Raw genomic sequence first — 27,296 nt, 5'->3', positions numbered from 1 at the left:
TGTCTCTCATCACATGATGCAGTCATGTTGGCAAAGTCTGCAGTATCCAGCTGTGGCCTGTCTAACAGCAGTAAACAACAGACAAAGAATGAGTGCTCTATCTTCCATCCTCAATGATCAATCATCTACTTATTCTAGAATAAACACTATAAATGGCCTTATAGGGACAGACTTTGTGAGCATACATGCTTACAAGGAAGGAGTTGTGGAAGTGTGTATGCGCTCAGGAATGTGTGATAGCATGTAGTGTTTTACTATAATCTTCTGCCAGATTTTTTTTTCCTCCAAATTTACACCCAATTTATTCACCTGCCAAATCCTACCCACCATCTAGCTCCCCTGGATCATTCTACCAACTGGGGAAGGTGAAGGCATCATTATGAGTGGCTGCTCATGCAGTGTCAAAGGAAGGAACATGCATACATGAGCTCCCAGACATGGTGATTGGCTAGGCAAGAGACAGTGAGAGTATAACATCCCTCCCACACAGACATCATGGCCAGTTGTGTTCACTTGGCTCCTAGCCACAGGATGTGACATTGCTGGGAATTAAACTTGTGATCCCTGACAACAGCCCTTTGTAGATAACAATGTAAAAAAAGTCTAGCAAGTAACTAAAAACACGAGTAAAGTCTACAAATAGTAAACTACAGCTTCCTTATAAGTCTTTCTTCTTGTTTATTTTTATAAAGTAGATTACATTAAGGTGTCATGTGTATATATGTATAAGGACACATGGACAATCCTGCAACTATTCCGAGGCTTCTGAAAGACCCCGATTAATGATTTGCCGACTCCATACTATTCAGTCTACATAAACAAAGCAATTGCATGGACTGCTGCCAAACCACCCAGACACTGACTCTTAATCGTGACCTGAAATTTATTCCGCTGCTTTAGACCTGTGATTGCTTGCCTCTACAGAGTTGGCCATTCTGTTAGAAATTCCTAAACCATGCCTGCACACAAACTCTGATGTATCTGACGCTAGTAGTCTGGGACTTCCGTGTTCCCACACTACCCTGGAGAAAAGGGTCAAGAGTTGGCCAGCAGAAAGCTTATTCTTGTGGGAGATGAAAAAAATAAAAAAACAACACTCTGCCTTTGTCTCTAACTACTTGACTTCCTGCCAGTGAGAACAAGTACCCTGTGCGTATTCTCTAAATACTGAGCTCGATGTAATCCTCAGTTTATGAATGATTCATGTGCTAATTGTTTTCAGAGTAGGTTATTAGTGAGTAAATGAATTGGGTAAGGTTTTTCCAGTTATCAGTTTAAACAGTTTTGGATGAAGTTACACGTTGAAAGAAATTACCTGGACACTCCTCTGGTGCATCTGATGACTCAGGGGCTGCGGGGGCGTCTGCAGATCCTGAAGCCATGATGCCACAATCACTGCTGAAATGCAAAGTAAAATACGACATCATTTATAAAACTCTCTCTATAAACGCTGTTTATTAAGTATTTCATGAGCAAAGAAACGTGGCTTGGAAGAAACCAGAGGTTTGAATTTACATATTTGGAAACACCTTTGTGTACTTTGTTTTTATTGCCTCAAAGTTAATGCAAAAAAGTCTCAAATAGGGAACACAATTCCAGACAATCTACCCAGATAAATAGAAGGAAACAAGAAAATAGTCTCACACAAAGATAGAGACACTTTAAGCCTATCCTTATGTCATGCTCTAACTGCCCATTACAACAGTGTGACTAAACTGATAGTAGAGGTTTAACACCACCCAGACCTTGGCACAAACTCATGGCCCTGATAAGCAGATGCTGCCCCTTACAGATTACAGACTGCAAAACCCAACCTCACCAAACAGTAACACATGTTCAGCAGCCTTGTGTTGCCTATTCCTGATCAGCTGAGAACATCATGTATATCCGAAACCTAATGATTTAGACTGGAGGGAGGTTCAGGGGCTGATCCTAATTAAGCTCACGATGGAGATCCTCCAGTGCAGTCCTGCACGAGGAAGCTGTCAGCGTAGCCGGTGACAGGAAAAGCCAGACAGGATGTGAAGACAATTTGCAGCACTGCTTGACATGTCTACACATGGCTTCTTAAAGCAGGGATGCATTCGCACAGATGATTTCCTGACCGAAGGGAGAAATGGTATCACTTCCGTCCTATCCCTAGAATAATAATGAATACTTATTTATTCCACACTGTGTCGCATTATTTTCCAGGTTTCCGTACGATTACTAGGCTACAATCTAGTTGTAAACCCATGAATGTTACCTAAAGAGTCTGCATGCCGTGTCACGTCTATTCATATGTCCATTGTCAGTTATGGAAATGATCTCAGAAAATATCATCTTCACTCCACCCTCCTTCTCAATCATCTCCTAACAGGAAATCCAATGGTTGCTTCCATCCACCCACATCCTGTACAGTATGACATGCCATCACACTAACCCAACAGTCCTATTATTTTGGTTAGAGTTGCTGTATTTTCTTTTACACTCCTTATTTATGGCTCTTGGTTCCTGGCTTATGGTTCAGATTACTGCACACTAGATGGTCCAGAGTAAGAAACTAAGAGGATCTCTTCCCATTTTCCAAAATTCGCTGTGATCCCAATCAGCGCCTTTAACACTATCAGATACCAGGTACTGATCCAATACTCTGTGTTGTCCATGACTGTGATGGTGCCTTCGATTAAGGGTTTCTGACCAATATCGGCTCCAGTATCCATACCCGGTAAGGTGGTCAGCGTGCTGCTTGCCAGAGACGGAATCATTTTAAGGAAAGAGCAACGGAAAACAAAAGGTCATGTGTTTAAACCAACAAAAGCATGCCTGCTGGCTGGTGATAGCTCTGCTATAGCTCTGGCACATCTGAAGTGTTTATCTAGTAAATATACCAGGCTGAGTCAGCAACAGAAGCAAGTTTCACCCCTTAAGCAAACACCGTTATCAGATCTGACATGTTTATTACCAAGTTGAACCAGAACATTTGCAAGAAACATTTTAAAATATTTAAGCCTTTGTCCTTTCGGTTGATTATTACCACCATTACTACTTTCAACGTCACTGAAGTAAGTTTAAGAGAACGTCAAGCTTACAAGCCATGCGTTATGTCTCACACAACATTTTCTGATATGCTGCCAAATACATCAAGGCTGTATTTTTCTATTTGCAGATTTATCCATGACACAGTTGCAATTCGCAAAACGAGGCATGTTGAATGAGTGAAAAAATTCCAGTCTGGCCTCTTTAGACTATTTACTCAGCCATCAGATAAGAAGCGACTAATGGTTGCCCTTTTGTGCTGGTCAAAGATCTGATGTAGTTCTCTGATTTTTGAGCATTTCAGAATCAAAAGTTTGGGATAAACAAAACTGAACCCAGAACAAAAGAACAAATTATACCCTGAAGATAGCATCACTTTTTATTTACTCACCATCTGAGATTAAATGCCTGAAAGGTCTGCTTCACAGATGGGCATTGGTGTTATGTGAACAAAAAAAAGGCCAATGAACTACATATCGATGCACCTTCCTAAGCTTTTCCTCAAGCACTGTTGCGTGTCCTTCATCTCACATTTGCTTGTAGCCAAAATAATGATAATACAGGATAAAAAAACTGCCCCAATCCTAAATCTGAAGAATAAACATTATCAAACAGGCTGAAGTCCAGATCTTATAATCAATCTTGTGAACATTGTTAACAGTCTTTACGATTTCAACAGCAATTCTTAGGTCCAAATCACTAAATCAAAAAAAAAAACGTTTATTCCTAAAATGGTCCGAGTCACCTCGAGCAAGAATCCATAGCGCAATCTGGAATGTTAGTGCTGGAATGGGATACTTATGGCTAGGATAAAGATCACTAGTTTTCACACCGATGGCCTTGTTTCCTCATAACAGCAGATAGTGCTCATGATCAAAACATTAAGCGAACGTCCGCAAGAGCATGACTCCATCCTGCATTCGCAGATGTTCCTTTTACATGTCCCTCAGCATTTTTTTTTTAGCTTAAGACATTTTCCGAGTATCTGCGTGTGCGTTCCCATGACTGAACAAAAGATGTTGTCCCTCAGAATCACGTAACAGCTTGTTTCTCTGCAGCAGCAGCTAGTGCACTGACCTTGGAGGGCCTCCAGTGCTAGAGATGGGTGATGATGTCCGCCGTTTCATCTCTTATCTCATGGAGTCAGAGGAATGAAGGAAAGGAAAGAAAGAAAGAAAAATATTGGAAAGAATATTAAGGAAGGGAAGAGGAGAAGATCATACAACTGTTAATCGTGTTAGTGAACAAGAAGATTTTAGTATTATTGTTAAGATGACAAACAGCGAAAACTAGAAAATATTATAAAATATTTTGTTATACTGAAGATCTGCATTCTTTGTCCAGAACTATTATTATTATAAATTTTTTATCAGAGGTCAAAAAAAAAACAAAAAACACTAGCCTGGGACAAGACATTTTACATAATGACTCGGCTGGAAATTCTATACTCACTTGTGTCTGTGTTACCGGCATGTTAATGGCATGTTAACCAGCTAACTACTTGCTAGCTAAAGAATTTATGATATGTCCACCCTGATTATTATTATTAATTCACGCATCATTACACAGACATCCTCTAGAGAACATGATTCATTGTTTAGAAATTCTCTTTAATTATAAGAATAAATTATCCTTAATATGAATTTTCCCATGTCGTAGCATCACTTTATGACTATATCAGATCCTTCCAAGTTTCATTTTTTTTCCTGTTGTCTCTAAATGCTTTTAATGAAAGGTTTTATATGACCGGAAGCAAGGGTTATAATTTTTAAACTTCATTTTTACGTGGCAAATAGTAATCGTGAACTAAAGTGGGGAACTGAAGAAAAGTCGGACCACAAACGCAATCGCTTTGAATAACTGACACTAGGCTAAGTACTTGATCTATCTAATGTATCTAGCTTCCGTTTACAGTTCGCTGCATTAACATTTCTGTTCAACTCTCCAGTTAAACGTCAGGAACTCATGTGAGCTTTTGGTTATCCGATCCAAACCATGTCATTTTTGCTGAGAAGCCACCTCCAGGCCTGAAGTTACTGCCGTTACTCTATAATTTAGGTGGCTTCATGTAGTGTTTTGCCATTTCTAAACTACATGTCTTGCATCATGGGCAAATCATGTGCGGCCAAATCAGATGGTGTTATTGAGCAGTCAGACTGCATAGAAACCTGCAACTCTGTACCAGTTGTGTATGTGTGGTTGTCAGTAAATTGTTGGCCACCGATGTTGGATTTAGAAAAAAATCCAACCTCAACTGGAATACCACATCAAGAAAGAAGAGGATTTTTTTTTAAATAAAAAAAGAATATCTTGTGGGATGAACAGTTCAACTGTGGCATGAGTTGAGTTGTTGGTTTTGAAAATTGAAGTCTCTGAATAATGTGTTGCAAAACCAAGTGATTTGATTTGAAACCATGGAGCAGTTATTTGACCACAGAAAACAAAAAACACTTTGAAACTCAAATGCGGTTTTAATAAACTGGATGGTTTGTTTCTTGGACGGTGTCTTTTAAAAGGTTACATTGATTTGTAGTTTGGCAGAAAAAAATAGGTCTGTTTGGAGGATTCGAAGCTGCATTTTGTGCCACGGAGTTCACACTCGCACTGAATAAACATCAACAATCTCAGCACTGATAGAGTGCAGATGTTAAAGCTGAGAACCTTCACACTGTTCCAGAAGATGTTTTCTACGGCTCTGTGCCAAACTGGGCATGATGTGCGACAGTCAAAGTGAACTTTGAAAGTGAGGACCATAAAAGGCAGCAAGGTGAGAAGCAGAGACCAGAGTCTTCACACCTCGGTCGAGGAACACTTAAAGGAATTTGTAACAGAAGGTCAAACTTTTTGTCGCCTGTTCTTTCAAAAACAACCGAGTTGCAGAAACAAATGATAAGCAGTAACATGCTTTGAGTCTGATAAACAAGACTTTCTCTCATAGCGGTGTAGCTACTGAGCATGACTGAAGAACAGTGTTGTTTTTGTTGTTTTGGTTGCACCACAAGACCATTAGATAAAGTCTGAAAGAGTCCCTTATTGAACTAATTAATCCACGGCTCTGTTACAGCACACAGCGGTGCTCTCTTCATACACAAATCCATGTATGGGGGGCTCATCTTCGAATCGGCTTTCTTTATTCTCCCTGCTGAAAGAATCCTTACTCAGTGTCCCACTTGTTAGTCCCAGTATTTATTTACAACTATGTCTGAGAGCCGATGCAAACATGTTCAGTCAAGATGATCTAAACTTCCTGGATAAACACTAAACCAGACAGGGTTAAAAAAATATATATCTTTTTTTTTTTTTATAAAATAACTCTTAGTCCCTTTAATGTGAGCGACTTACTTCTTACTTAATGTGACTTACTTCTTTCCTCGCAGGCAGCTGTAAAATGTTGCCATGGTGTCGAAGTATGCCAAACCACAAGACTCAGGAGTTATCCTTATTGCATCCTTTGTAAAAGAAAACCAAAAAAATCCTTTTGGATGTGGAAATAAAATGGCCTATAGTCCTTAAAATCTGCCTTGCTGGATTATTAATCCTATTTACATGTATAATCTAGGGAATCGGGGATAAGAGATAACTTTGAGAGGAATCTCTCTTCACAAAGAACGCAATATCCTTGTAGGGCTAAGTAGAAGTGTGCACCAGTAAGCTGCCTGCCAGACAGCGAGCATGCTCTCTCTCTCTCTCTCTCTCCCTCTCTCTCTCTCTCTTCCTCTTCTCTCCACCCCTAGCGCCGTCACCTAATCCCCACAGCCTGCTGCTATTGTTTTAACCGAGCATTTTAAAGCCGAGTCTGCGGGGCAGCTCTGTGTTAATTAGGTGGGGGAGAGACATCAGTGTCCTGGCTATAAAATCCTTCGATCCCGCCAATCCCGTGAGAACCCGGTCAGCACGTGGGTCCCTAGTGCATCACACCACCTATTCGTTTCATTTCCCATGTGTGAAAACAACGTAAAAATTCCAACATCAATGTCTTTTTCTTTTAAATTCTTTTTTATAATTTTTTTCTGACACTAACTGGGCATACCTGATGATTCGAGTTTTACATCTTTGTTTTCGATGTCTGTTTTGAAGTCCTGCTCCTTTTTCCAGACTGTGAGGGATTTCTGGCACCAACTGCTACTAAAGTGACCAGATCTTCTAGGCAGTTGTCCAAATGTCCTCGTTTACTAGGAAAAATAATATGTATGGCACAAAACCACAAAATACATGTCTCTACTCCTCAAACAACAGCACAGACCTCTTTCGGCCTCCTCAGGCAAGTCTTTACGACAAAATTCTCCTTGTATCTTTCTTACGGCTAAGCAATTACATTAAGAGAGAACGTAGAACATAAGAAAGTGATCTGGGATGGCTGCCGCTTCTCCGCTTTCTTCCCTGAGACATCTGGCCAACAGGGATTGAGTACCTGAATTGCAGTGCATCTTAAGTACATATCATACAACTAACTTTTTCAGCTGGGTGGAATGTCGGTCAGATTTGCATTTCAGAAAAAAAAAAAGGCTGGTATTTCCTGAAAGGTTTCCCCCCACCTCCAAAAAAAAAAAAAAAAAAAACATATGTGCTGTTATTCAGAAGTGCGTTTCACTGGGAACGTGTCCAAGAAAAGCAACAAACCGAGACACCCTCCGAGGCTCTGAGCAGACTTTGTCTTTACCGTTAAGTTACATCATTCACATGAAATAATAAGCAGGCCGAACATCACACGTGGGAACATCACAAATAGTTTTGGTGTCTCAGAAGAATTCGGATCTATTCAGACACAGTATTTTATATTATAGCAAATTATATTAGTGTTACCATGAATTTCTATACAAAGCGCATACAATGGTATTTCCATATGAAACCTTGGGGTGAAGGTGTCCCACTGGACTCAGCGTGAGGCCCCTCTCCATTTAGTTCTGTCAAATCCCCCTATCCTTTTCGACGGGTTTCAGTGACTCGAGTTTCTCCAGTACACCCCTGCGGAGTGCCGTTTCTTTTTCTTCACAAACCTCTCAGCATTCCAGCTCACATCTGGAACACATCTTCCAAGGCCGTGCTCGAGCCTGTGCTCTAATTAAGGCTGTGCATGTCGAACTGTAAATAACCGACAAAAAAAAAAAAAAAAAGAAAAAGAAAAAAAAAGAAAGGAAAAGAACAGGAAAGACGAGGGAAAGTCCACAACTATTCGATGAGTAGATGAAACGACTCATCACATTTCACAAACTGTGGTAAGAATTGTAAATCAGTGCAGTATGTTTTGTGTCTCTTCTCATACGGGCTAAGAACACGGCCCTCCTGTTAAACGACCCCAGAACCTGCCAAATGCAGTGTGTATATCTGGGTTAAGTCCTTCTTCAGAATAAAAAAAGAAACCATGCTGGGTTTGCACAGCTTGATCAATCATCCCAGCCCCCTTTGCTCTGCGTGTGAGTATTTAACTTTACCTCCCCCTATTCGGCAGAACCTTTAAGACTCTGTGTGTGGCACTTTCCTGAACTACTCTCCCCTGCTTTAACGGGACGACAATACTACGATAATTGTGTCTTCGGTTTTTACAACGCATCACTCTCTTTTGCAAGGCTCACAAAGGGTTATTAAAGGACAAGTGGTCAAATAAAAGTGAGGTTAAGCAACAACAGGCTTTCTAGATTGAACACAAGATTATGTGTATTTAATAAGCTTTAAACTAGTGGACAGAACCAAATAAACAGGACAACTCCAGAATACCACACAGGAAGTCGCTTATTAAATTGTAGCTCACAGTATGCAACTTTTTATTGATTAGGGTTTCACTCACTGTAGGAAATACAACACAAACACATCATTTCCAATCCAATGAGTCTAAAACCAGTATGACAGTAAAAAAAAATAAATAAAAAAGAAGGAAATCTACAACCTTTTAAGGGACTTATAATTAAAAATATTGATCATTTACTAAAGCCATGACTCACATATTGGGGTCCATTTCCTCCAAGGGTCTGTAATTTATATCCAGACTGTTATGTTTTTCCTTTTTTTTAATCTGCGAGTTGAATATGAATATCAACTAGTCTGTATCAACTAGGTTGTTATGGTAATTATTTATCTGAGGTGCAAGCCTAATTGGTTAAAAACTAAATAATTCTAAAATAAATAAAAACATAATTAATAGTTTGTAACTTTCATTTCAGTGTAATTTTAAAAACATTGCCCGATAAAACTAATTTATTTTAAAGCATATAATTTATTGATATAAAGGCACATATTTGTGATGTGACGTGACATACGGCTAAGTATGGTGACCCATACTCAGAATTCATTCTCTGCATTTAACCCATCCAAAGTGCACACACACAGCAGTGAACACACACACGCACACACCGTGAACACACACCCGGAGCAGTGGGCAGCCTTTTATTCTGCGGCGCCTGGGAAGCAGTTGGGGGGGGTTCGGTGCCTTGCTCAAGGGCACCTCAGTCGTGGCCGGCCCGAGACTCGAACCCACAACCTTCGGGTTACGAGTCAGACTCTCTAACCATTAAGCCACGCCTTGCTTTAATATTCTTAAAATAAAACCTGTCATAAGCTGATCCTTGGAAATAATTTTACTCTGGAAGGCGTTCCTGCCTGCAATGTTGAGAGAAAGAGAAAGATAACCGCTGTACTAAAATATATGCATTTCTTTTTTGTATCTGTTAGAATTCTGCTAAATATATTACATTTTGCCAACATCTACAGACCGATCAGCTATAATATTAAAACCACCTGCCTACATGTGTAGCCCCCCCTTCTGTCATTAAAACATCTCTGACCCATTTAAGTCCTTTAAGTCCTTTAGGTTGTGAGGTGAAACCTCCATTGAACAGATTTGTTTGTCCATCACCTCCCACAGATCAGACAGCTTGATCAGATTTAGATCAGGGGAACTTGGAGGCCAAGTCAAAGTCATGAACTCTCCTGAACATTGTTTGCAGTGTGGGAGCAATTAATTATCATGCTAAAAGAGAACACTGCCATTAGGATGGATGTTCTTGGTCTGCAACAATGTTTAGGTAGGTGGTACATGTCAATGTAACATCCACATGAAAGTCAGGACCCAAGGTTTCCAGGAGAACATTATCCAGACATTATCACACTACCTCCACCAGTTTGCCATCTTCCCATAGTGCATCACATGATGCAAACATGGTGCTCATTCATGCAAGTTCAATACTGAAATATTGAACAAGTTACGGTTATTGAGTTATTTGATTTTCCTCAGGGAAATAATTTTCATAAATGGTTTCTCCATTCAGAATCAGAATCAGAATCAGATTTATTGGCCAAGTGTGTTGACACACACAAGGAATTTGGTTCCAGCAGTTTGTGACTCGCAAAGGTACAGACATAAATAACACAATACTATACAAGAAAACAATGCAGACGATGAGATACAATATGGACAGAATGAGTATAAAATACGAATATAGAATGAATAAAATATATAAAATAATTCCATGTATTACGGCCTGAGGAGACCGAAGGAGAACATCACCCAAACAGCATCACAACCTGTGTAGAAGCATGCTGGTGGGAGGATCATACTATGAGGCTGCTTCTCTGGGGCTGTAGGTGAAATAGAGGAAATCCTCTATTGTGCATCACAAAGCAAATGTCATACCTCAAACCAAGCCGCTTACTTCCATTGCTCTGTGGTTCAATTCTTATGCTCATGTGCCCATGTGTGGGTCCAGCTCCCTCTTACCTCAAATCACTCCTCGCACTGCACCCCAAACCTTCAGATCTACCAGCACTGCTCGACTGGTTCCACCATCTCTCAGGGTAAGAGGCAAGTATACTACGAGACTCTTTTCTGTTCAGGCACCAAGGTGGTGGAATGAACTTCCTCTAGGGGTCCGGACAGCTGAGTCACTGGCTATTTTCAAACGATGGTTGAAGACCTACTTATTCATGAACCACTTCAACTAGCACTTCTTTCCCTATTTTTTGCATTATTAAATTATTTTTATCATTATTTTTTTGCATTATTAAAAAAAAAAAAAAAAAAAAAAAAAAAAAAAATTGACACTTTTTCATTGATTCTTTTACAATGTTTTAAGCTCATGGTACTTAAGTATGTAACCTAGTGAACCAGCATTAAAGTATTCAATGATAGAGACTTAAGCACTTCGCTCTGGATAAGGGTGTCTGACAAATGCTGTAAATGTAAATATAAATGTAAATGCTTTTGGTAATGAACAGAGATCAGTATTCAGATACACAGCAAGCTGTGATGCATTATGTGCACCTTTCTATCATAGCCCGCATTACGTTTCTCCACAACTGGTGCGATAGTAGCTCTTCTGTTGTATAGGACCAGACGAGTTCCCCTTCCCTCTCAATGCTCATCGGTGAACCCTGGCCAGCCATGACCTTGTCCATAGTTATCTAGCCTTCACCATTTGGCCCATGTCAGAGTCACTGACGTTCTTACACTTGCCCATTTCTCCTGCTTCCAACACATCGAGAACACTTTGAGAACTGTGTTGAGAAAAATCTTGAAACCCAAGATTATTATAATAGGTGTCATAAGACGTATGGGAAATATCATAGTATCCAGATGTTATAATAATTAAAGAGAGCTATATGAATAACCACACCTGAACCAAAATATAAACAGGTTAATTAGTTAATTATAATCATAAATAAACTACTTAAACTACTGTTTACTCGCTGTCTAATATATCCCATCCCTTGAAATTTCATAATTAACATTAATCACTGTATTGTACATAAAGTATGCAGTTTAATGTCATTTTTTCTTGACGTAGTAAGTAGTTATTGTAAAGCATGATTTTGATTATGATTATTAAATCAAAACTATTCCAATAAGTTAAAGAGCAGATGTTCACAATAAGAAGAAGAGGATTAAAATGTGAAAAAGTTGACACAATTAGTCGATTAATCGATTCGAATGGCATCAGAATCGATTCTGTGACACTTCGAGGACGCTTTTAAGTGCATTTCATATGATCTTGTATTGAAAAAGGCTATATATATATATATATATATATATATATATATATATATACACACACACACACATTACATAAACCGAGTTCCAGATGTTTGTTTACTTAGTGTGGTTTAGATCAGAGACGTAAAATGTCCAAATACTCAGAAACGATGTTAATTTGTGTTATTGGACATGTTGTGTATATCTGAGACAATTGAAACTACATACATTATAATGTTCTGTGTTTATTTAAAGTGTGTCTACACTAAACTGGTCAGTTTAGTGAATCGACTCTATTGAACAGCTGTTGAGTCGATTATTCGACTCGCGTCCTGTTTGTCAGACAGCAGTTAAAAGCGACTCCATATGCAAGTGAATCTTTCACACAGGAAAATAAAAGACGCTTCTAAACACTTCCAAACCCCGTCAGTGTTAGACTTGTACAAATCCTCCCAGTGAAACACAAAAAAGCAGCAAAAAACGTTAAAGAGGTCAAAGAATGCACAGAAATACATTACTTACAAGATCAACAAAGCGGCAGAGTCGAGCTGTTATCCATCAAAACCTGAAACACGACTGATTTGCTCTAATTAGAAAGCATTGACTCACTTAACTGTGCTCTAGGAATGAAATCAAGGACCAACAGCGCTCCCTGTCGGCTGAAACCAAATACGACACGTTTCTAACTTGGCTAGTCTATTTAGTCTAGTCTATTTCTACTGTAGTCTAGTGGTTACAATGATGGAACACATACAATGGTAGAACACATTATTACTGTACACATTTAAATATTTAAATACTCAGCAAAAATGCCCACACTGTGTACAACTTGCCTCTAAAGGGGCAGTTTGGGCATTTTGCTGGGTATTTAAATATTTAAGTGTGTACAGTAATACTTTGGCTATTTTTGGAACCTTAAGAACATTAATACTAGTGGTTTGTGATTTACAAATACATACATACAAATCAACATGTTTTTTTTGTGGGCAGTGTTTTTTTTTTTTTAGTTTTTTTCAGCCCACACTCTGGGATGTCCACAGGAATGGAGTACTGCTGTGTCCTAGTCTGCATTTGGCCATAACGTATTTTTGCAGAATTGGCCCGATACAGCTTTTTAGTGCCAGTGTTGGGACATTGCTGTGGTGTCAATGTCATGTTGAAATACCCAGTGGCACAATGCAGGATGCCAACATACAAACATCCTCACTGGCTTGATGTGGGCACATTTGCTGGATCATTTGCAAATCTGAATTGCCAAATTTTACAGCTAAAATTCAGCACACACACACACACACACACACACACACACACACACACATATATATATATATATATATATATATTATAATTTATTTTATTTTATTAATGGATATGGATTAAACAAATGGTCCACATATTCAAAACATACCGTATGTAAATGAGTCACAGAAATCTAAAACTATTAAACTGCGTTTTAACAGCAGAATGAACAATATGAATAACCAAAAACCTGAAAAATCAATCAATCAAAACCTTTTTTTTCACAAGTGCACTGTGATCCTTGGTAATTTCCACTCAGATAATATTCAGTGTTTAAAAATGTGTTAAATGGAGTTGATTTGAATCTCAATGAAGAAGAAAGTAGAAATAAATCTAGAATTCAACATTTATATTAAATATTACAGACCATAGAAATGTTGTAGAACTGGTGCAATGCTTGATACAAACATCATTTACACAAGCTCTTAGAGAAAAGTATCAACAGACTTTCAGCCATAAATACATTCATTAAGTGCTGCCTTTAATTAAATAACCTTCGTAAGTGTTTTATTAGATAAACGACTGTGAAATAAGTCTTTAATTAGATAAACATTTGTGATATTTGTAATAAATAACATACTTTATATATCCTATATACAGTACATTATCTTGACTTGTATTGCTAACAGGATGCAAATCATCTCCACACCTTTAAACTTTCATTTCAAATCTTAAGTGAACTATTATGTGTATTATTATTAAATGTTGGCTGACTAATTCCAAAGGCACTGACTGACAAAAACTACTGCCATGAATTTCATTTCATAATGATGTCTATGCACTTCCTCATCCTCTTCAGATAATTCTCAGACATATGTGGGGCTTCCACATCTTTAGCAAAGATCAAATATTAATTTCATATATTGTAATATGTAAGCGATTATGGGGCCAAGCATCTTCAACCGTTAACACCAGAGAGACGAGAAATCATTGGAACCGTCAGCGACTGATCCCAAGGAGATATATTAAATTTGATGACAATCATGTATGCCAAGCCATTGCTAAAATGTGCCCTATTTTTGTTTAATAATTTCACAATTAAATTCATTCTTGTTTAGTACAGCATTTAGTGTTTAGTGGTTTGAACATGTACTTTCAGTCTGTTTGTTCTTATGGGTTCCCTCTGGGATCACTAGCTACTTCACATTGCTCCTGGGTGTGAATGAGTGTGGGAATGAGTGAGCATTTGTGTGTCTAGCATCCAGTCTACCAAAGCCTTAACAAGTGAACCCACCGTGTGGTGTTTCCCAACGCTAACTCTGAGCACTGTGAAGAAATGACTAAAGATGAAGAAATTGTTCCAAATATTATATCAATACATAGTGCAGAATGAAACATCATGATATCAGATATTTTCCCCAATTTTGATGTTTGTTGGAAACATTACCTGACCAGTTCTCAGAAAGACATACTTAGTAATGAGTATAAACCGGCTGCTACCAATAAAAACCGAGACACACTGTATATTTGTGTTCATGCCTTGAATTTTAATAAAGACTTATTATTACATTTCTTTCTGAATACTAATGTAAATATATTAGCTTAAAGAAATTAAAAGCGGTATCATTTTAGTTATAATAAAATGTTTCCCCAAACAAGATGCTTTCTTGCAGAGGTTAAGAGAAATACTGTTGAGCTGAGCCTATTAACGGACTTAAAAAAAGAGCCTCATTGTAGAAACTACAATTGTTAAGCATTTTTTAAAACATGTTTCATGGCATAATTCCAAATATGTCATTTCATTTCAGTAATTCATTAATCATTAATGATTACAAATGGGATTGACAAACCCAATATTGCTCAGTAACCTTTGCGTTTAAACCACTGAGCCCGGGCCACCACATCATTGGAATAATCATCTCCTCGGCTGCCGATGTCCATGCGCTCATACGTGCGGACATTACCAGGCCCCATGTTGTAGGCTGCGATTCCACCTGAAACAGGAGACAGATGTGACAATATAAAGTAACTGTGAAGAAATGCATTAAGTTGGTAAGGGATAGAGACAGTTCAAGTGTTATATCATGGTCCACTGAAAGCCCTGTGATTGCATATACAACTTTCTGTTTGTTAACTTAAAGCAACAGAGACTACAAAGTAGATCAGTTTTAAATTACCTTTAAATTGGTGCTCCTTGGGCCAGCTGGGGAATTTCTTTTGAATTGCTTTAATGAATTCTATTAGAATTTCGGTGCCTTGGATGAGGTGCTCCTCACTGTTCCAGGCTCCCTTTAGATCTTTGTGGTTGTTCTTATCAACCTAATGAGTAACCAAGATCATATCAATTCCATTAGATTTTTAAATAAACATTTTTTTCTATTTATATCTGCATTTTCTTGTGACAGTTTTATCCAAACGTATAAAATGTACCCTTATAACATTATATCTTACACCTAAGAAAATTGAGGGTTATGGGATTCAATTATGTATTCAACAGTGCTGTGATTTAAGCAACAATTTTGCAATCAATATCAAGTTCTTTATCCTCAGAGTCACTACTTCCCACATAAACTGGTTAAAGACCATCATGTACACAGACAGTAAAGAAAGACCCATATTTAAACAATTACGGCATTAATTAAGTTATATTTTCCACAAAGACTTTTACCTTTTAAACTGACTTTAGCGTTACTCACTTGCACAGCATCAAAATCCCCACCCCAGCCCCACCCCAGCGTTGACAAGCCGCACTCCAGTGTCGACATGTATTTCTAACACAAGAGTAACCCACAGCCACACCTTTCACCAACTGTAACTTCCACTTTTAATTTACACCTCAACCGTATTACACAGGATTTTATTGTAACTCAACCTGCATGAGTCCAAAACCATTGCCATGGTCTCCATAGCCATTCTGCAGAATTGACCCAGCCCTTGACTCTCTAGATATGATGCCTGCGATGACAGCTGGGTCCATCTGCTTAGCTCTGCCAACTTTCACAATCATGTTCTTGTACTGCTCCATCCTCTTCAGATCATTCTCAGCCAGTTTATTTGAAGCTTCCACCCCTGTGGAAGCAATCATCATTATTCTCTATGACAAAGTTTGATATCAATATACATGCATAAATAATGGCTCGACACCTTTGATAGTGAGTTTGTCCTGCCTCGCTGTTTTTTCCGATGCTCCAGTCGTCTCGATCTTTGTAAGGTCTCCAAAAATGCCAGCTAAGGTGAACAAAATATGATATGAGATCCTAGTACACTTAAATTTAAGATGATAAGATGACATTTCTAAAACTCTAAAGCATGTAAGAGAAACCAAAATAGAATAACAATTAAAAAAACAAGCACTTAATATTTGTACAATGTTATTAGTACACTAGTACAACTAGTACAATTAATATCAATACACAATATGAGTCAGAAAATAATCTCACCCATGATGGTTGTTCTTACTTCCCTGCACAGAGAAAAGAGATGTAAGTGAGGATGGTTTTGACTGTTAAATAAACCTAAATACTTCCTCTAAGTAAAGGAGGAGGAGATTTGTTTCAGTGCATTATTACAACATCGATGGACTTCACTTTGATTTGTTTAAATCACAAGTCAGAACAGCCAAGTCAGAACAGCCTCCGGCTCCACAGTTTTTAATTCTTTCTTTGTCTATTGTTATGAATAAGTGGAATTTCCACTTATGCTAAGCTAAAGGTGGCATCGCTTGCAGTGCATTTACATTGAACAATAAACAATTGTATAAACATTTACATTTAATACATAAATAAATGTAATTGTTATTAATCTACCATCTACCTCCATTGAATACATCAAAACAACAGAAGTAGAAAAAGCCATGATTAATTAAATTTGATACTATACTTAGCTACTATTTTGATTTATTTATACTTTACTTGAGTATATATTGAAATGTAATATTTGTAAGTCAATTGAATGCACTTAACTTAGCTATCAATCACCCACACAGTATGTTCAGCATTACAGCTAACTTTAAAATGTTTGTAAATTTAAACATAGATAAGGTACCAGTAAGGAGTATGGACTACCATGTGGAGCTTGAGAATGAGCATCTCTGGCCCTACATCAGTAAAATAGTTACATATTCCCAAGTAATCTAATTTGTAAAAGCTTGTTGAGGTTCATTTTGCTAATTTGCTAGCATTAACTGTTTAGATAAGTTAGACTGTATTGTTTGCTAGTAGTAGTTTTGACTAGTGTTAATTTCAGCAACATAACTGGCTAGGCAACAAGTTTGATTTGAGAACATAAAAAAGTTAAACTGCATCCCTTGCAATAGAGGATTTAAATTATTTTGCTGTCATAACTCCCAGTCATGTCATCATAGAAATTTCAAAATGTTGGTTCCAGCAAAATATAAACAGACCCCACTAAATGTCCTGGAACAACAAGGGTAATTCTATTCTCTTGCTATACACTGAAGACATCTGAGTTCAGAGTTGAAGGCCCTGCTGACTCATTGGGCAAGTGTGCAAGCAGGCGTGTTCTTGTAATCTCGGAGTCCTAACATAACAGTAGGAGCAGTTGTGACTGGGTTGCTGTTTAGGGGTACAACCTGCCACTGTTGGGCCCTTAAGCAAAGCTCTTAACACTTTCTGATCATAGGGGCTTGTATAATGGGTAACTTCTGAAATTGGGATATTTTCATTGTACTTTTGACAAATCAATTTTTATTTTTATTTTTATTTATTTTTTTATATTTTCACCCAAATTTAAAATTAAGTGCAATTTATTATAGGACTATCTGTTCCAATACTTTTGGTTACTTTCATAATGTATGATTATGTGCCCCAAAAGTAAATATCAGGAAATGAAAGCTGATATTTTGTCCTCCCTTATTCCTCTTTTGATATAAAACTTAAAACCTTCAGTGTAGAGAAATAAAACTGGCCAATACTTTTAGAGAAGATAGTATGTCCTTTAAAAAGGTAATGGGATAACATTATAAAGTAAAACTTTACAAGTTTTTTTTTTCCTTAAACACTGTATATCAGTTTTATCTGGAAGCAATTATGTCCTCATTGTGTTATGGTCTATTCACATTCTTCTTGTATAGAGTACAAGCTTCTTTTAAATTGTAATAGGACACTATTTAACCAAAACACTAAATTTTAATGCATTCCCAAAGCTGTGATAAAGCTGTATTTATAAAGGGAATTTCCAGATGTTGCAATAATAGAGTCCAGTCCTTCCTTCCTTCTTTATTTAAAGGAAGTGGCTACTTGTTATTCTCACTACTATTTGCCAAAGTGACCTGCACAAGGACCATTTTCTCACTGAAACTAAAGATGAAACTCCTTATTTTAGGTGAGTCTCTTCTCTGGATCTGCCACAAAATGATTAGAAGAAACAATTATATAGTATCTGATCTTAAAATAAAAATAGAATATATAGAAAGAGATCTTGTAAAATACAATGACTTCATCTTGCATAAAAATGCTTCTATCTCTTTAGGGGCACTGATAATCTTTTACGCATCAGCCCTCTTGGGTATTTTTGGAGATGTCACGAAGATTGACACGACTGGAGCTTCGGAGCAAACAGCTCGCCAAGACAAACTGACTGTAAAGGGTATGCCTGCTTACATTTACTGTGTTTCTTATGGTTGTTGTTAGAATCTTGCATCCAGCATTTAAGGTGTTCCTTGCGAAAGGGGTCCAAGCTTCATATAAACTGGCTGAGAATGATCTGAAGAGGATGGAGTCATACAAGTACACTATCCTGAAAGTTGGCAGCGCTATGTCGATGGACCCAGCTGTGATCGCAGCTATCATATCCAGAGAGTCGAGGGCTGGAGCAGCGCTTGTTAACGGCTGGGGAGATCACGGCAATGGCTTTGGACTTATGCAGGTTTGTTTAAAGCAGTTCTTCAGTAATTAGTTAAAGAGTGAATATCATATACAGTTGATTACTAGGGTTTATGTTGTGCTTTTAGCGGTCTTTGGACTATTCCACCTGTTGCAACATTGCTTCTGCTTCACTTTCAGGCTAAATGACGTTCTATCTTATGAGTGCTACCTTAAAGCGAGATTTGATATCTATTCTCCAAAAATGGATACAGTACAGTAAATAATTAGTTGCAACTCCAATTTCTCAAGGTTGACAAACGTTACCACAAACTGAGAGGAGCCTGGAACAGTGAAGAGCACATCAGACAAGGCACAGAGATTCTGATCGACTCTATAAGACAGATTCAGAAAAAATTCCCTAACTGGCCCAAGGAGCACCAGTTTAAAGGTAACCATGGCATGCTACTGTAAGCCCTTGCTCTCTTTCAAGAAAAGTTTGTTATACCTCTTATTCAAAACAATGTTGATTTTTCTTTTCCAACAAATGACTTAAGTCAACACTGAACTTAAGGTTCATTATTTTGTCCTCAATAAATAAGTATGAAAAAAATACAAAAAATGGTATTAAGTAATTTATGCTTAATAACATGGGTGGGTTTATTTCTAAAACCAGATCACCACCCTTTAAATCTTCTGAGCTCAGTTTTAAGCCCACTTCACTGACACACCTACAGTATAACCTAAGGTAGAGTGAATCACCTGGATTTTTTTCGAGTGCATGCTCATGCATGCTGAGACCTTTTAACAAAGTCATAAAATCATGCAGCCAATTTTACCATTCTGGGCTTGTACATATATTGGATTGCTGGCAGGTAATAGACAACTACTGTATAATCAATTCTGCCTTACTGAGCGAATTTTTTATGTCCAAATCTGTGGAACTGTGTTGCAACCTTTACCTTTAAGTTGTCTTTCCTTTCCTCATTATTCATCACTTGCTTCGCTAGTTGTATCTATAAAATGTGCAAATAACAAGATGTTGCTAGTTGTGCAATCAATGACAAACATCCAGTGACAACTGACAAATAAATCTACACAGAAGCTCAGAATGCAATCTTTCTATAAAAAAAATGATTTAATTGACATGGTTCAACTGATATTCAGGAACTGAGCATACACAAGAATCTGAAGCGATTATCTAAACTTACTAAATTAAACCTGACAAATGGAGGTTTTTTCCTGTCTTCATCTGTCCAGTTTTGGTGAGTCTGTACCAATAAAAGGCTCAGATTCATCATTAGATAACTGCAAGAATAGGAGGTGCATGTGTTCTTATAAAAGTGAACGGAATTTACATTTAAAATGATTTTTTATTTATTTAAACCAAGCAAACATATGACAAGGAGCCTGCCTGCAGTTCTTCATTATTAAACATATATTATATTTCATCAACTAGCACGATTGTAAAAGATGTCGACCTTGAAAAACAACAACACTAAAATGTACTGTAACTTAAAAATCCCTACCAGCAGTCATGAACACATTCAATAACATCAACATACTCTAGATTCAAACCTTTCTTTTTTCCCCTGATATTCTTCACTGTGATTTATTCGCATCAGTCGACTTACTGTTTTGCCGTTTTAGGGGGAATCTCAGCCTACAATGCCGGAGTAAAAAACGTCCGCACCTATGAGGCCATGGACATTGGGACCACAGGAAATGATTATTCAAACGATGTAGTGGCCAGAGCGCAGTGGTTCAAACGCAACGGCTACTGAGCAACATTCATATTTCCCACAATACTCTGTAAACGGTTATATGAATAAATAAATCCTTATTATGCATTGATCTTTGATGTCTTATGTGGTTGTTTTATGACTCTGTAATTGTTCTCAAGCATCAAGTGTCAAGTGCTGGTTGCAGAAATTGAAAGCATTATTGCCTCAGTGGGAGCGTTTTCACCTCACGGCTCTAGAGAACTGGATTCCTGAGCTCTGATTACAAAAAAGGAGTTTTACACATTCTTCACATGCATGTTTATGGGTTTCTTCCAGTGTCTCAAAAACAAGCTGGTTGGTGAACTGACAACTGAATTTTCCCATGGTGAGAACGATTATGCTGAAGTGCACATGAAGAATAATTTTCAGGAGTTGATAAGGGAGGAAATACAGGAAAATCATAAGAATCATATGAAACACAGAGGCATGATGTGCTCATGGAAGGATCCCAGATAGTAGCAGAAGTAGCAGAGTCATATACAGTAGGACACAGTTAATAACGCACCATCATCAATCTTGTCATATCAACTTTTATAGATGTAGGAAATAAAAAACCTTTAGGACAGTACTACTGAAAAGTATTCAAATTAAATTGTAGTAATAGGGCAAAAACCAGTCCACTTTTCTTTTTCTCCTTAGCCCTAAGGCCCTTTACTTAGTCCTTACTTCATCAGCTATAAACTTCATTCATTCATTCATTCATTTTCTACCGCTTATCCGAACTACCTCGGGTCATGGGGAGCCTGTGCCTATCTCAGGCATCATCGGGCATCAAGGCAGGATACACCCTGGACGGAGTGCCAACCCATCGCAGCACACTCTCATTCACTCACACACTCACACACTATGGACAATTTTCCAGAGATGCCAATCAACCTACCATGCATGTCTTTGGACCGGGGAGGAAACCGGAGTACCCGGTTACCCTCCATTTTAAAGGCTGACTTGTTGACCAACACCCTGAACACTGAAATGAGTGAGACACACCCCAAGCTGTAGGTTGACTTCCTTTTGTATTAGCTGTTATGATTTACGCCCTGCCTAATTTGCAGCACTTTACCACTAATGTTGCACATGCATACGTTTCAACCCTAGCAACGGGTGATACAAGATTTAGCTTATACCAATTGCTAATACCATATAACAATACAGACACTTTCTATAGGCTACATAAAATGTCTGCTCTTTCTACATTTATAAAGGTAGACATGATAAATTCGAAATGAAAATCGAAAGCGTTAAATAATTTCCAAGCTTCACGGCTTGCAAAATAGTGTCTTCTGCTTTTTTTGTTTGTTGTTCATACGACAGACCTACCTTCCTGATTCACTCTGGCACAAAATAGATTAGTTCTTCAAATACTTGATCAAATATGCAAGTTTATTTCTGTTTAATTGCTCCAGAATTCTTCATCGTTTGTGAGAGTACTGTACATGTGTTTCCTGATATACATGGGAGTGTGTATGTGTGAAGGTGTGATTAGAAAGTAGCATAACTAGTTCTAGACTATTTTTTTTGGTTGAATTTTAGTGCTAGAAAGGCTACATGTTTAAATGTGTGGTAATGATAGTAGAAAATCAGGCCAGTGTGTTTTTTGTGTCAGGGTTTGTTAGTATTGCTATGTAAGCATTGGAGCTTATTTGTTGTATTTAAAGGCTTATAGCTTATTACCTCAGGATAAGTCATGGAATCATGCGAAGGCGGATCTTCTGCTACTGGTAAAGTACGACATCTCTGATTAGATTTGTTGCGCCAATTCAAAACTTTTACTCACTTCTTCAGAAAGTTAAACTAATCATGTGTTCTCTCTGACACGTACGTACCATAAAGTGCACATTTAACACTGAAGACATTGTAGTATATATGTATGTAGTTATACTGCATGTTTCAGTTCCAGCCCTCACATTGAGATGTTGCAAGAAGGTAGGACAACCTAAATAAAATGATGACGGTATTTAGGTGTGTGAATTACTACAGATGAAGCAGCATATTCGATATATTAAAACCAACATCGTTTTTATATATAAGATGAAATATTTTTCGTATGATGTTATGACTGTGTAGCATTGCTAGCTCACAGCTCTATCATGAGCTCAGGTTACTGTCTGTATGGAGTTTAACATTCACTGTAACATTCTCAATGGACTAATATCTGATTCCAGATACAATACATTTGATTAATATTAATATCTATATTAATAGACTTTATTTCACATTAGTCTTACATTAGATCAGTGTTAGAAGGGGATGGAAAGGGGCAGAACTGGTGTAGATTGGAGTAATAATCTATTGTGGCAAATGACACATTTGGGGTGGCTTCATTTAGTTTGTGTGTGTGTGTGTGTGTGTGTGTGTGTGTGTGTGAGTGTGTTTGTGTATGTGTGTGTGTCTGTGTTGAGAGGAGGAGAAAGAAAAACCCTGTCCTGCACCGCTATTCCTGTATCATAAATATTTTTGCTAAGAAGTTTAATATTAATAAAGCGTTTTCGTCATTATGATGAAAAATTGGGAAGATACAAATGGTGAGAAGCAACGTTTGTTTCTTGATTTAATTTGAGATTTAATGCTGTTTTATGTTTTGTTTTCTTCGAAAGAAAAAAAGATTTTTGTTTAGTCAATTTCTAACCATTAAATTAAGAAGGGATGAAAACAGTCGGATTACGGAAACCTTTACAAATCTGTATCGACGGTTACATTTACTGAAGTATCACAAACATCTTTGTTTATTATATTCACAGGAATGAAAGTGCGCGCATGCGCAGTACAGCCCGAGCGGCACATACAGCAGAGCAATCATTATTTTTTTAATAACAAATGATAACAAAAATAATTTTCAATTCTTAAAACATTAATATAACATAAAAGAAAAGAAAATGGAAAAATTGAAAGAATGGGGTATCGAACAATACAAGAAATTTAAAAATAAGGAATTAACAGCATTGCAAACGTCTATAGTTTTGATAGCTTTTCGGCTTGTAAGTCCTTTTAAAGTTTATAAATAAATTGTAATTTCCAGCTTAAAATGGATAATAACAGTGCAAGTCTCTAAATGCGCAGTGGGACCGAACTGCGCATGCGCTAAAGTCCTAGTACAAGTTAGCATAATATGCTATTATTATTAATAATAGCATATTATTACATATATAATAATATATATATAATAATAATAATAATAATACATATATAATAGCACATTATATAATCATATAATATTATATTAAATATATTATTATTATTATTATTATTTTATTTTTCTTTTTTTTCCATTTGGCTGCTGCTCCCTGCTCCCTGGTCGCCACAGCAGATCACCTACATATTAGATTTGGTACATATTATAATACTGTTACTTTTCTACCCATAGTCACCTTTTCACCTTTTGTCACATATACGCTTCTTTTGTGTTTTGAAAGGTGAAACCACAGTATTAACTTAAAATTTTGGGGTACTGCAGTATGTTTGTCTGTCTTTCCTGAATCGTCCTTCGTTCGTCACATGAGAAATGTAAACAAGCCATAAAAACGTGCAAACATAACTTCACATGATACACATGTGATTTGTCGACCTGCCGAATTGTTTTATTGATGAAAAGTTATTATTATTTTTTTCTAGGTTGCATTTTTGGAGATCTCATGCAGATCGGTACGACTGGAGCATCTCCACAAACGGCTTCCCAGGACAACCACACCATAAGTGGTACAGTATGTCTCTTAACTTTCATTGTACCTGTGTCTTATTTTGTTTACAATGTTACTAAGGTTTTAACATATTGTTGATAAAGGTGTTGACGCCTCGCATAAAATGGCTGAATTTGATCTGGAGAGGATGAACCAGTACAAGGGCATTATCATGAAAGTTGCCAGAGCTAAAAGGATGGACCCAGCTGTGATTGCGGGCATCATATCCAGAGAGACAAGGGCTGGATCGTGTGGATCAGGACTTGTCAATGGCTGGGGAGATCATGGCAATGCCTTTGGGCTTATGCAGGTTACTAAAACAGTACATGAGTAATAAGAAACTGCTTTCTTTAGATATATAATGCTGAAATGTGTCATGTTGCAACAAACATCGTTACTCTCATCGTTAAATGACTAAATGCTGTTCTAACACATGGAACATGTCAAAATGAATTATTATAAATTGTTATAGGTTGACAAACGTTACCACTGTCCAGAAGGAGCCTGGAACAGTGAGGAGCACATCACCCAAGCTACTGATATTTTGATCACTTTCATAAAAGCAATTCAACAAAAATTCCCAGATTGGTCCAAGAATGATCAATTTAAAGGTATAAACTTCACTTCAATTTAACTTTAATAGTAATACTTTTTAAATTTTCATTTGTTAATAGTCAAATTGTGTTGTTGATTCTGTTCACTCAGAATGTGTTGATTAATTTTCCATAATACAGCAGCATGGTTTGGATAATAGTTCCGTTTACAAAGTTTATTAATCTGCTTCTTCTAATATGTTATTATTCCCATAGTAACAACATACACAGAGAACTCTGTGCTTGCTGGATTCTCTGTAATACGAGATACTATATGTTTTGTTTTTATTAACCTTTAACTATTATAACATAAGAGATTAAAGGACCTAACTAACAATCAGCATAGGTATGTATTAACATATAAATATGAATGAATTTGTTAAAAATAAACACACTATACATATTTTCATGAAATGTTAGAGTGTAATCATTTTTAATCCAAATTTCTATTGAATAAAAGGAATAAAATTGTAAAATAATCCACTTCAGGTTGGTAAGAGTAACTCTGCTTCATGTTTAGATGCATTACACTACTACATCACTATCTTATAACTGCTGAAATTATTTCTTATTTAGCTGAAACAAAACTATTGTATATTCACTAAATAATGTTACGATTTGTCCTGTTTCAGGTGGAATTGCAGCCTACAACACTGGCCCAGGAAACGTCTGCTCTCACGAGGGCATGGACATGAACACCACAGGGAAAGACTATGCGAATGATGTAGTGGCTCGAGCCCAGTGGTTCAAACACAATGGCTACTGAGCAGTTTATCTCATGATGCACTGTGTAACATATACTACTTGTTAAAATTTATCCTTATACCGTACTAATTGATAATGTGGATGATAAGTTGTGTTTATGTCTTTCTTCCTAAGAATCAAACACCAGTATAGTTAATAGTATTATAAAATGTACTTGGCAGTAAAATATTGTTATTAACAATATTACAAACGGCCAATGTAACAGTAGAACGTGTCCACATTTCTCCTTGAATAAAGGTGTCACTGAAAATCAATAAACAGAAGTAATCAGTCTAATTCTAAAGATTCTTCTCTATCCCACCTCGCGTAGTCCCTTCTAAGATGACCGCGTCCCCATCTACAAAGCATGAGGGTTACTGAATGGTGTTAATGAGTATAAAAATGATGCCAATCGCTTTGGTGTTTACGGTCACCGCATATCAATTTAATTCAAGAAGTAGATGAAACGTGAAACTGTTCAGGGTCAGTCTGCTCCTCGTTTCTCAACACTTTATTGAAATAAAAAGTCACACAGAAACATATTACAGCCTTAGCAGTAGCATTTGTTCAGTAGTGGTTTAAATTTGGTTGGATTGGTTTAAGTTATTTTTTTAGAGCCAGAGCCAGACTTCAAACTGACAGTGAAATAAAAGAAAAAAAAAGAAGTAAAAGGAAAAAGCAAAAGAAAAGAATTTTACACCTATTGCAATATAGATATATAGAAACGCTGTCTGCGTCGAGCTCGCAGCAGTCTTAACACACACACACACACACACACACACACACACTTCATTATTGCACTAATGGTCTGTCTACACAAAAACTTATGCTCACTTGTACATTTGCTCATTTCTCACCCCACACTTCGTTATTGCACTAACGGACTGTTACACAAAAACTATGCTCATTTGCACACTTGCTCTTTTTTTTTTTTTGCATTGCTGCTCACCATTGCCTAACATACCATTGTATATATCCACCTGATTTCTGTTTATAGTAACAGCAATATATTATGTTCATAGTACATATCCTTCTGTATATTTCTGTTTATAGTAATAGCCATATATTTTGTTTATAGCACATATCCTTCCTTCTGTAAATTTCAGTTCATAGTAATAGCCATCTGTATATTATATTCATAGTACATAGATATGTTCATCTGTATATTATATTCATAGTACATAGATATGTTCATCTGTATATTATATTCATAGTACATAGATATGTTCATCTGTATATTATGTTCATAGTACATATCCTTCTGTATATTTCTGTTTATAGTAATAGCCATCTGTATATTATGTTCATAGTACATACACATCTATATTACCATTTTATTTAATTTATTTAACTCATGTAAACACTGTATACCCTGCACTTGCTGCTATTGCAATCTGGTTAGACCTGCATTTCGTTGCATTGTACTTTGAGCAGGAGACTAGATTGACAGTTCAGCTGAC

General features: G+C 37.1%; 4 protein-coding genes across 12 annotated transcripts in view; 2 read left to right on the top strand and 2 right to left on the bottom strand.

Moving 5' to 3' along the window:
- zgc:66433 (uncharacterized protein LOC321250 homolog) overlaps positions 1-12,574 on the bottom strand; it is a 28,523-nt gene extending 15,949 nt beyond the window's left edge. The window contains exons 1-4 of one of the 9 annotated variants that reach the window (XM_060885934.1): positions 7,049-7,186; positions 6,382-6,467; positions 4,096-4,152; positions 1,316-1,398 (exon numbers count right to left, since the gene is read on the bottom strand). In XM_060885934.1, coding sequence (XP_060741917.1) covers positions 1,316-1,398; positions 4,096-4,145 — 133 coding nt within the window. In that variant the 5' untranslated portion in view covers positions 4,146-4,152; positions 6,382-6,467; positions 7,049-7,186. Of the gene's footprint in view, positions 1-1,315; positions 1,399-2,245; positions 2,439-4,095; positions 4,153-6,381; positions 6,578-7,048; positions 7,191-12,502 lie in introns of those variants that run through there. The other 8 variants (XM_060885938.1, XM_060885933.1, XM_060885935.1 and 5 more) reach the window with 8 other exon arrangements.
- A 2,171-nt stretch (positions 12,575-14,745) lies between these two features.
- Positions 14,746-16,729, bottom strand: LOC132856249 (lysozyme g-like). The gene is made up of 5 exons (XM_060885765.1): positions 16,660-16,729; positions 16,364-16,447; positions 16,092-16,288; positions 15,397-15,538; positions 14,746-15,213 (listed from the first exon to the last, which is right to left on the bottom strand). The coding sequence occupies exons 1-5, from the start codon at positions 16,661-16,663 to the stop codon at positions 15,080-15,082; spliced, it is 561 nt and encodes a 186-aa protein (XP_060741748.1). The 5' UTR covers positions 16,664-16,729; the 3' UTR covers positions 14,746-15,079.
- A 1,725-nt stretch (positions 16,730-18,454) lies between these two features.
- On the top strand, positions 18,455-20,895 carry LOC132856225 (lysozyme g-like). The gene is made up of 5 exons (XM_060885735.1): positions 18,455-18,562; positions 18,710-18,826; positions 18,909-19,105; positions 19,354-19,492; positions 20,692-20,895. The coding sequence occupies exons 1-5, from the start codon at positions 18,544-18,546 to the stop codon at positions 20,823-20,825; spliced, it is 606 nt and encodes a 201-aa protein (XP_060741718.1). The 5' UTR covers positions 18,455-18,543; the 3' UTR covers positions 20,826-20,895.
- A 2,298-nt stretch (positions 20,896-23,193) lies between these two features.
- LOC132855768 (lysozyme g-like) lies at positions 23,194-26,133 on the top strand. The gene is made up of 5 exons (XM_060884964.1): positions 23,194-23,347; positions 24,435-24,518; positions 24,604-24,809; positions 24,972-25,110; positions 25,725-26,133. Exons 1-5 carry the CDS (start codon positions 23,320-23,322, stop codon positions 25,856-25,858), a joined length of 591 nt encoding a protein of 196 aa, XP_060740947.1. The 5' UTR covers positions 23,194-23,319; the 3' UTR covers positions 25,859-26,133.
- Positions 26,134-27,296: the final 1,163 nt, after the last annotated feature.

The sequence above is a fragment of the Tachysurus vachellii genome, chromosome 13 (assembly GCF_030014155.1).
Source record: "Tachysurus vachellii isolate PV-2020 chromosome 13, HZAU_Pvac_v1, whole genome shotgun sequence".
Taxonomy (NCBI): domain Eukaryota; kingdom Metazoa; phylum Chordata; class Actinopteri; order Siluriformes; family Bagridae; genus Tachysurus; species Tachysurus vachellii.
The sequence above is the reverse complement of the archived record's forward strand: the minus strand, read 5'-3'. Positions and strand labels throughout refer to the sequence as shown.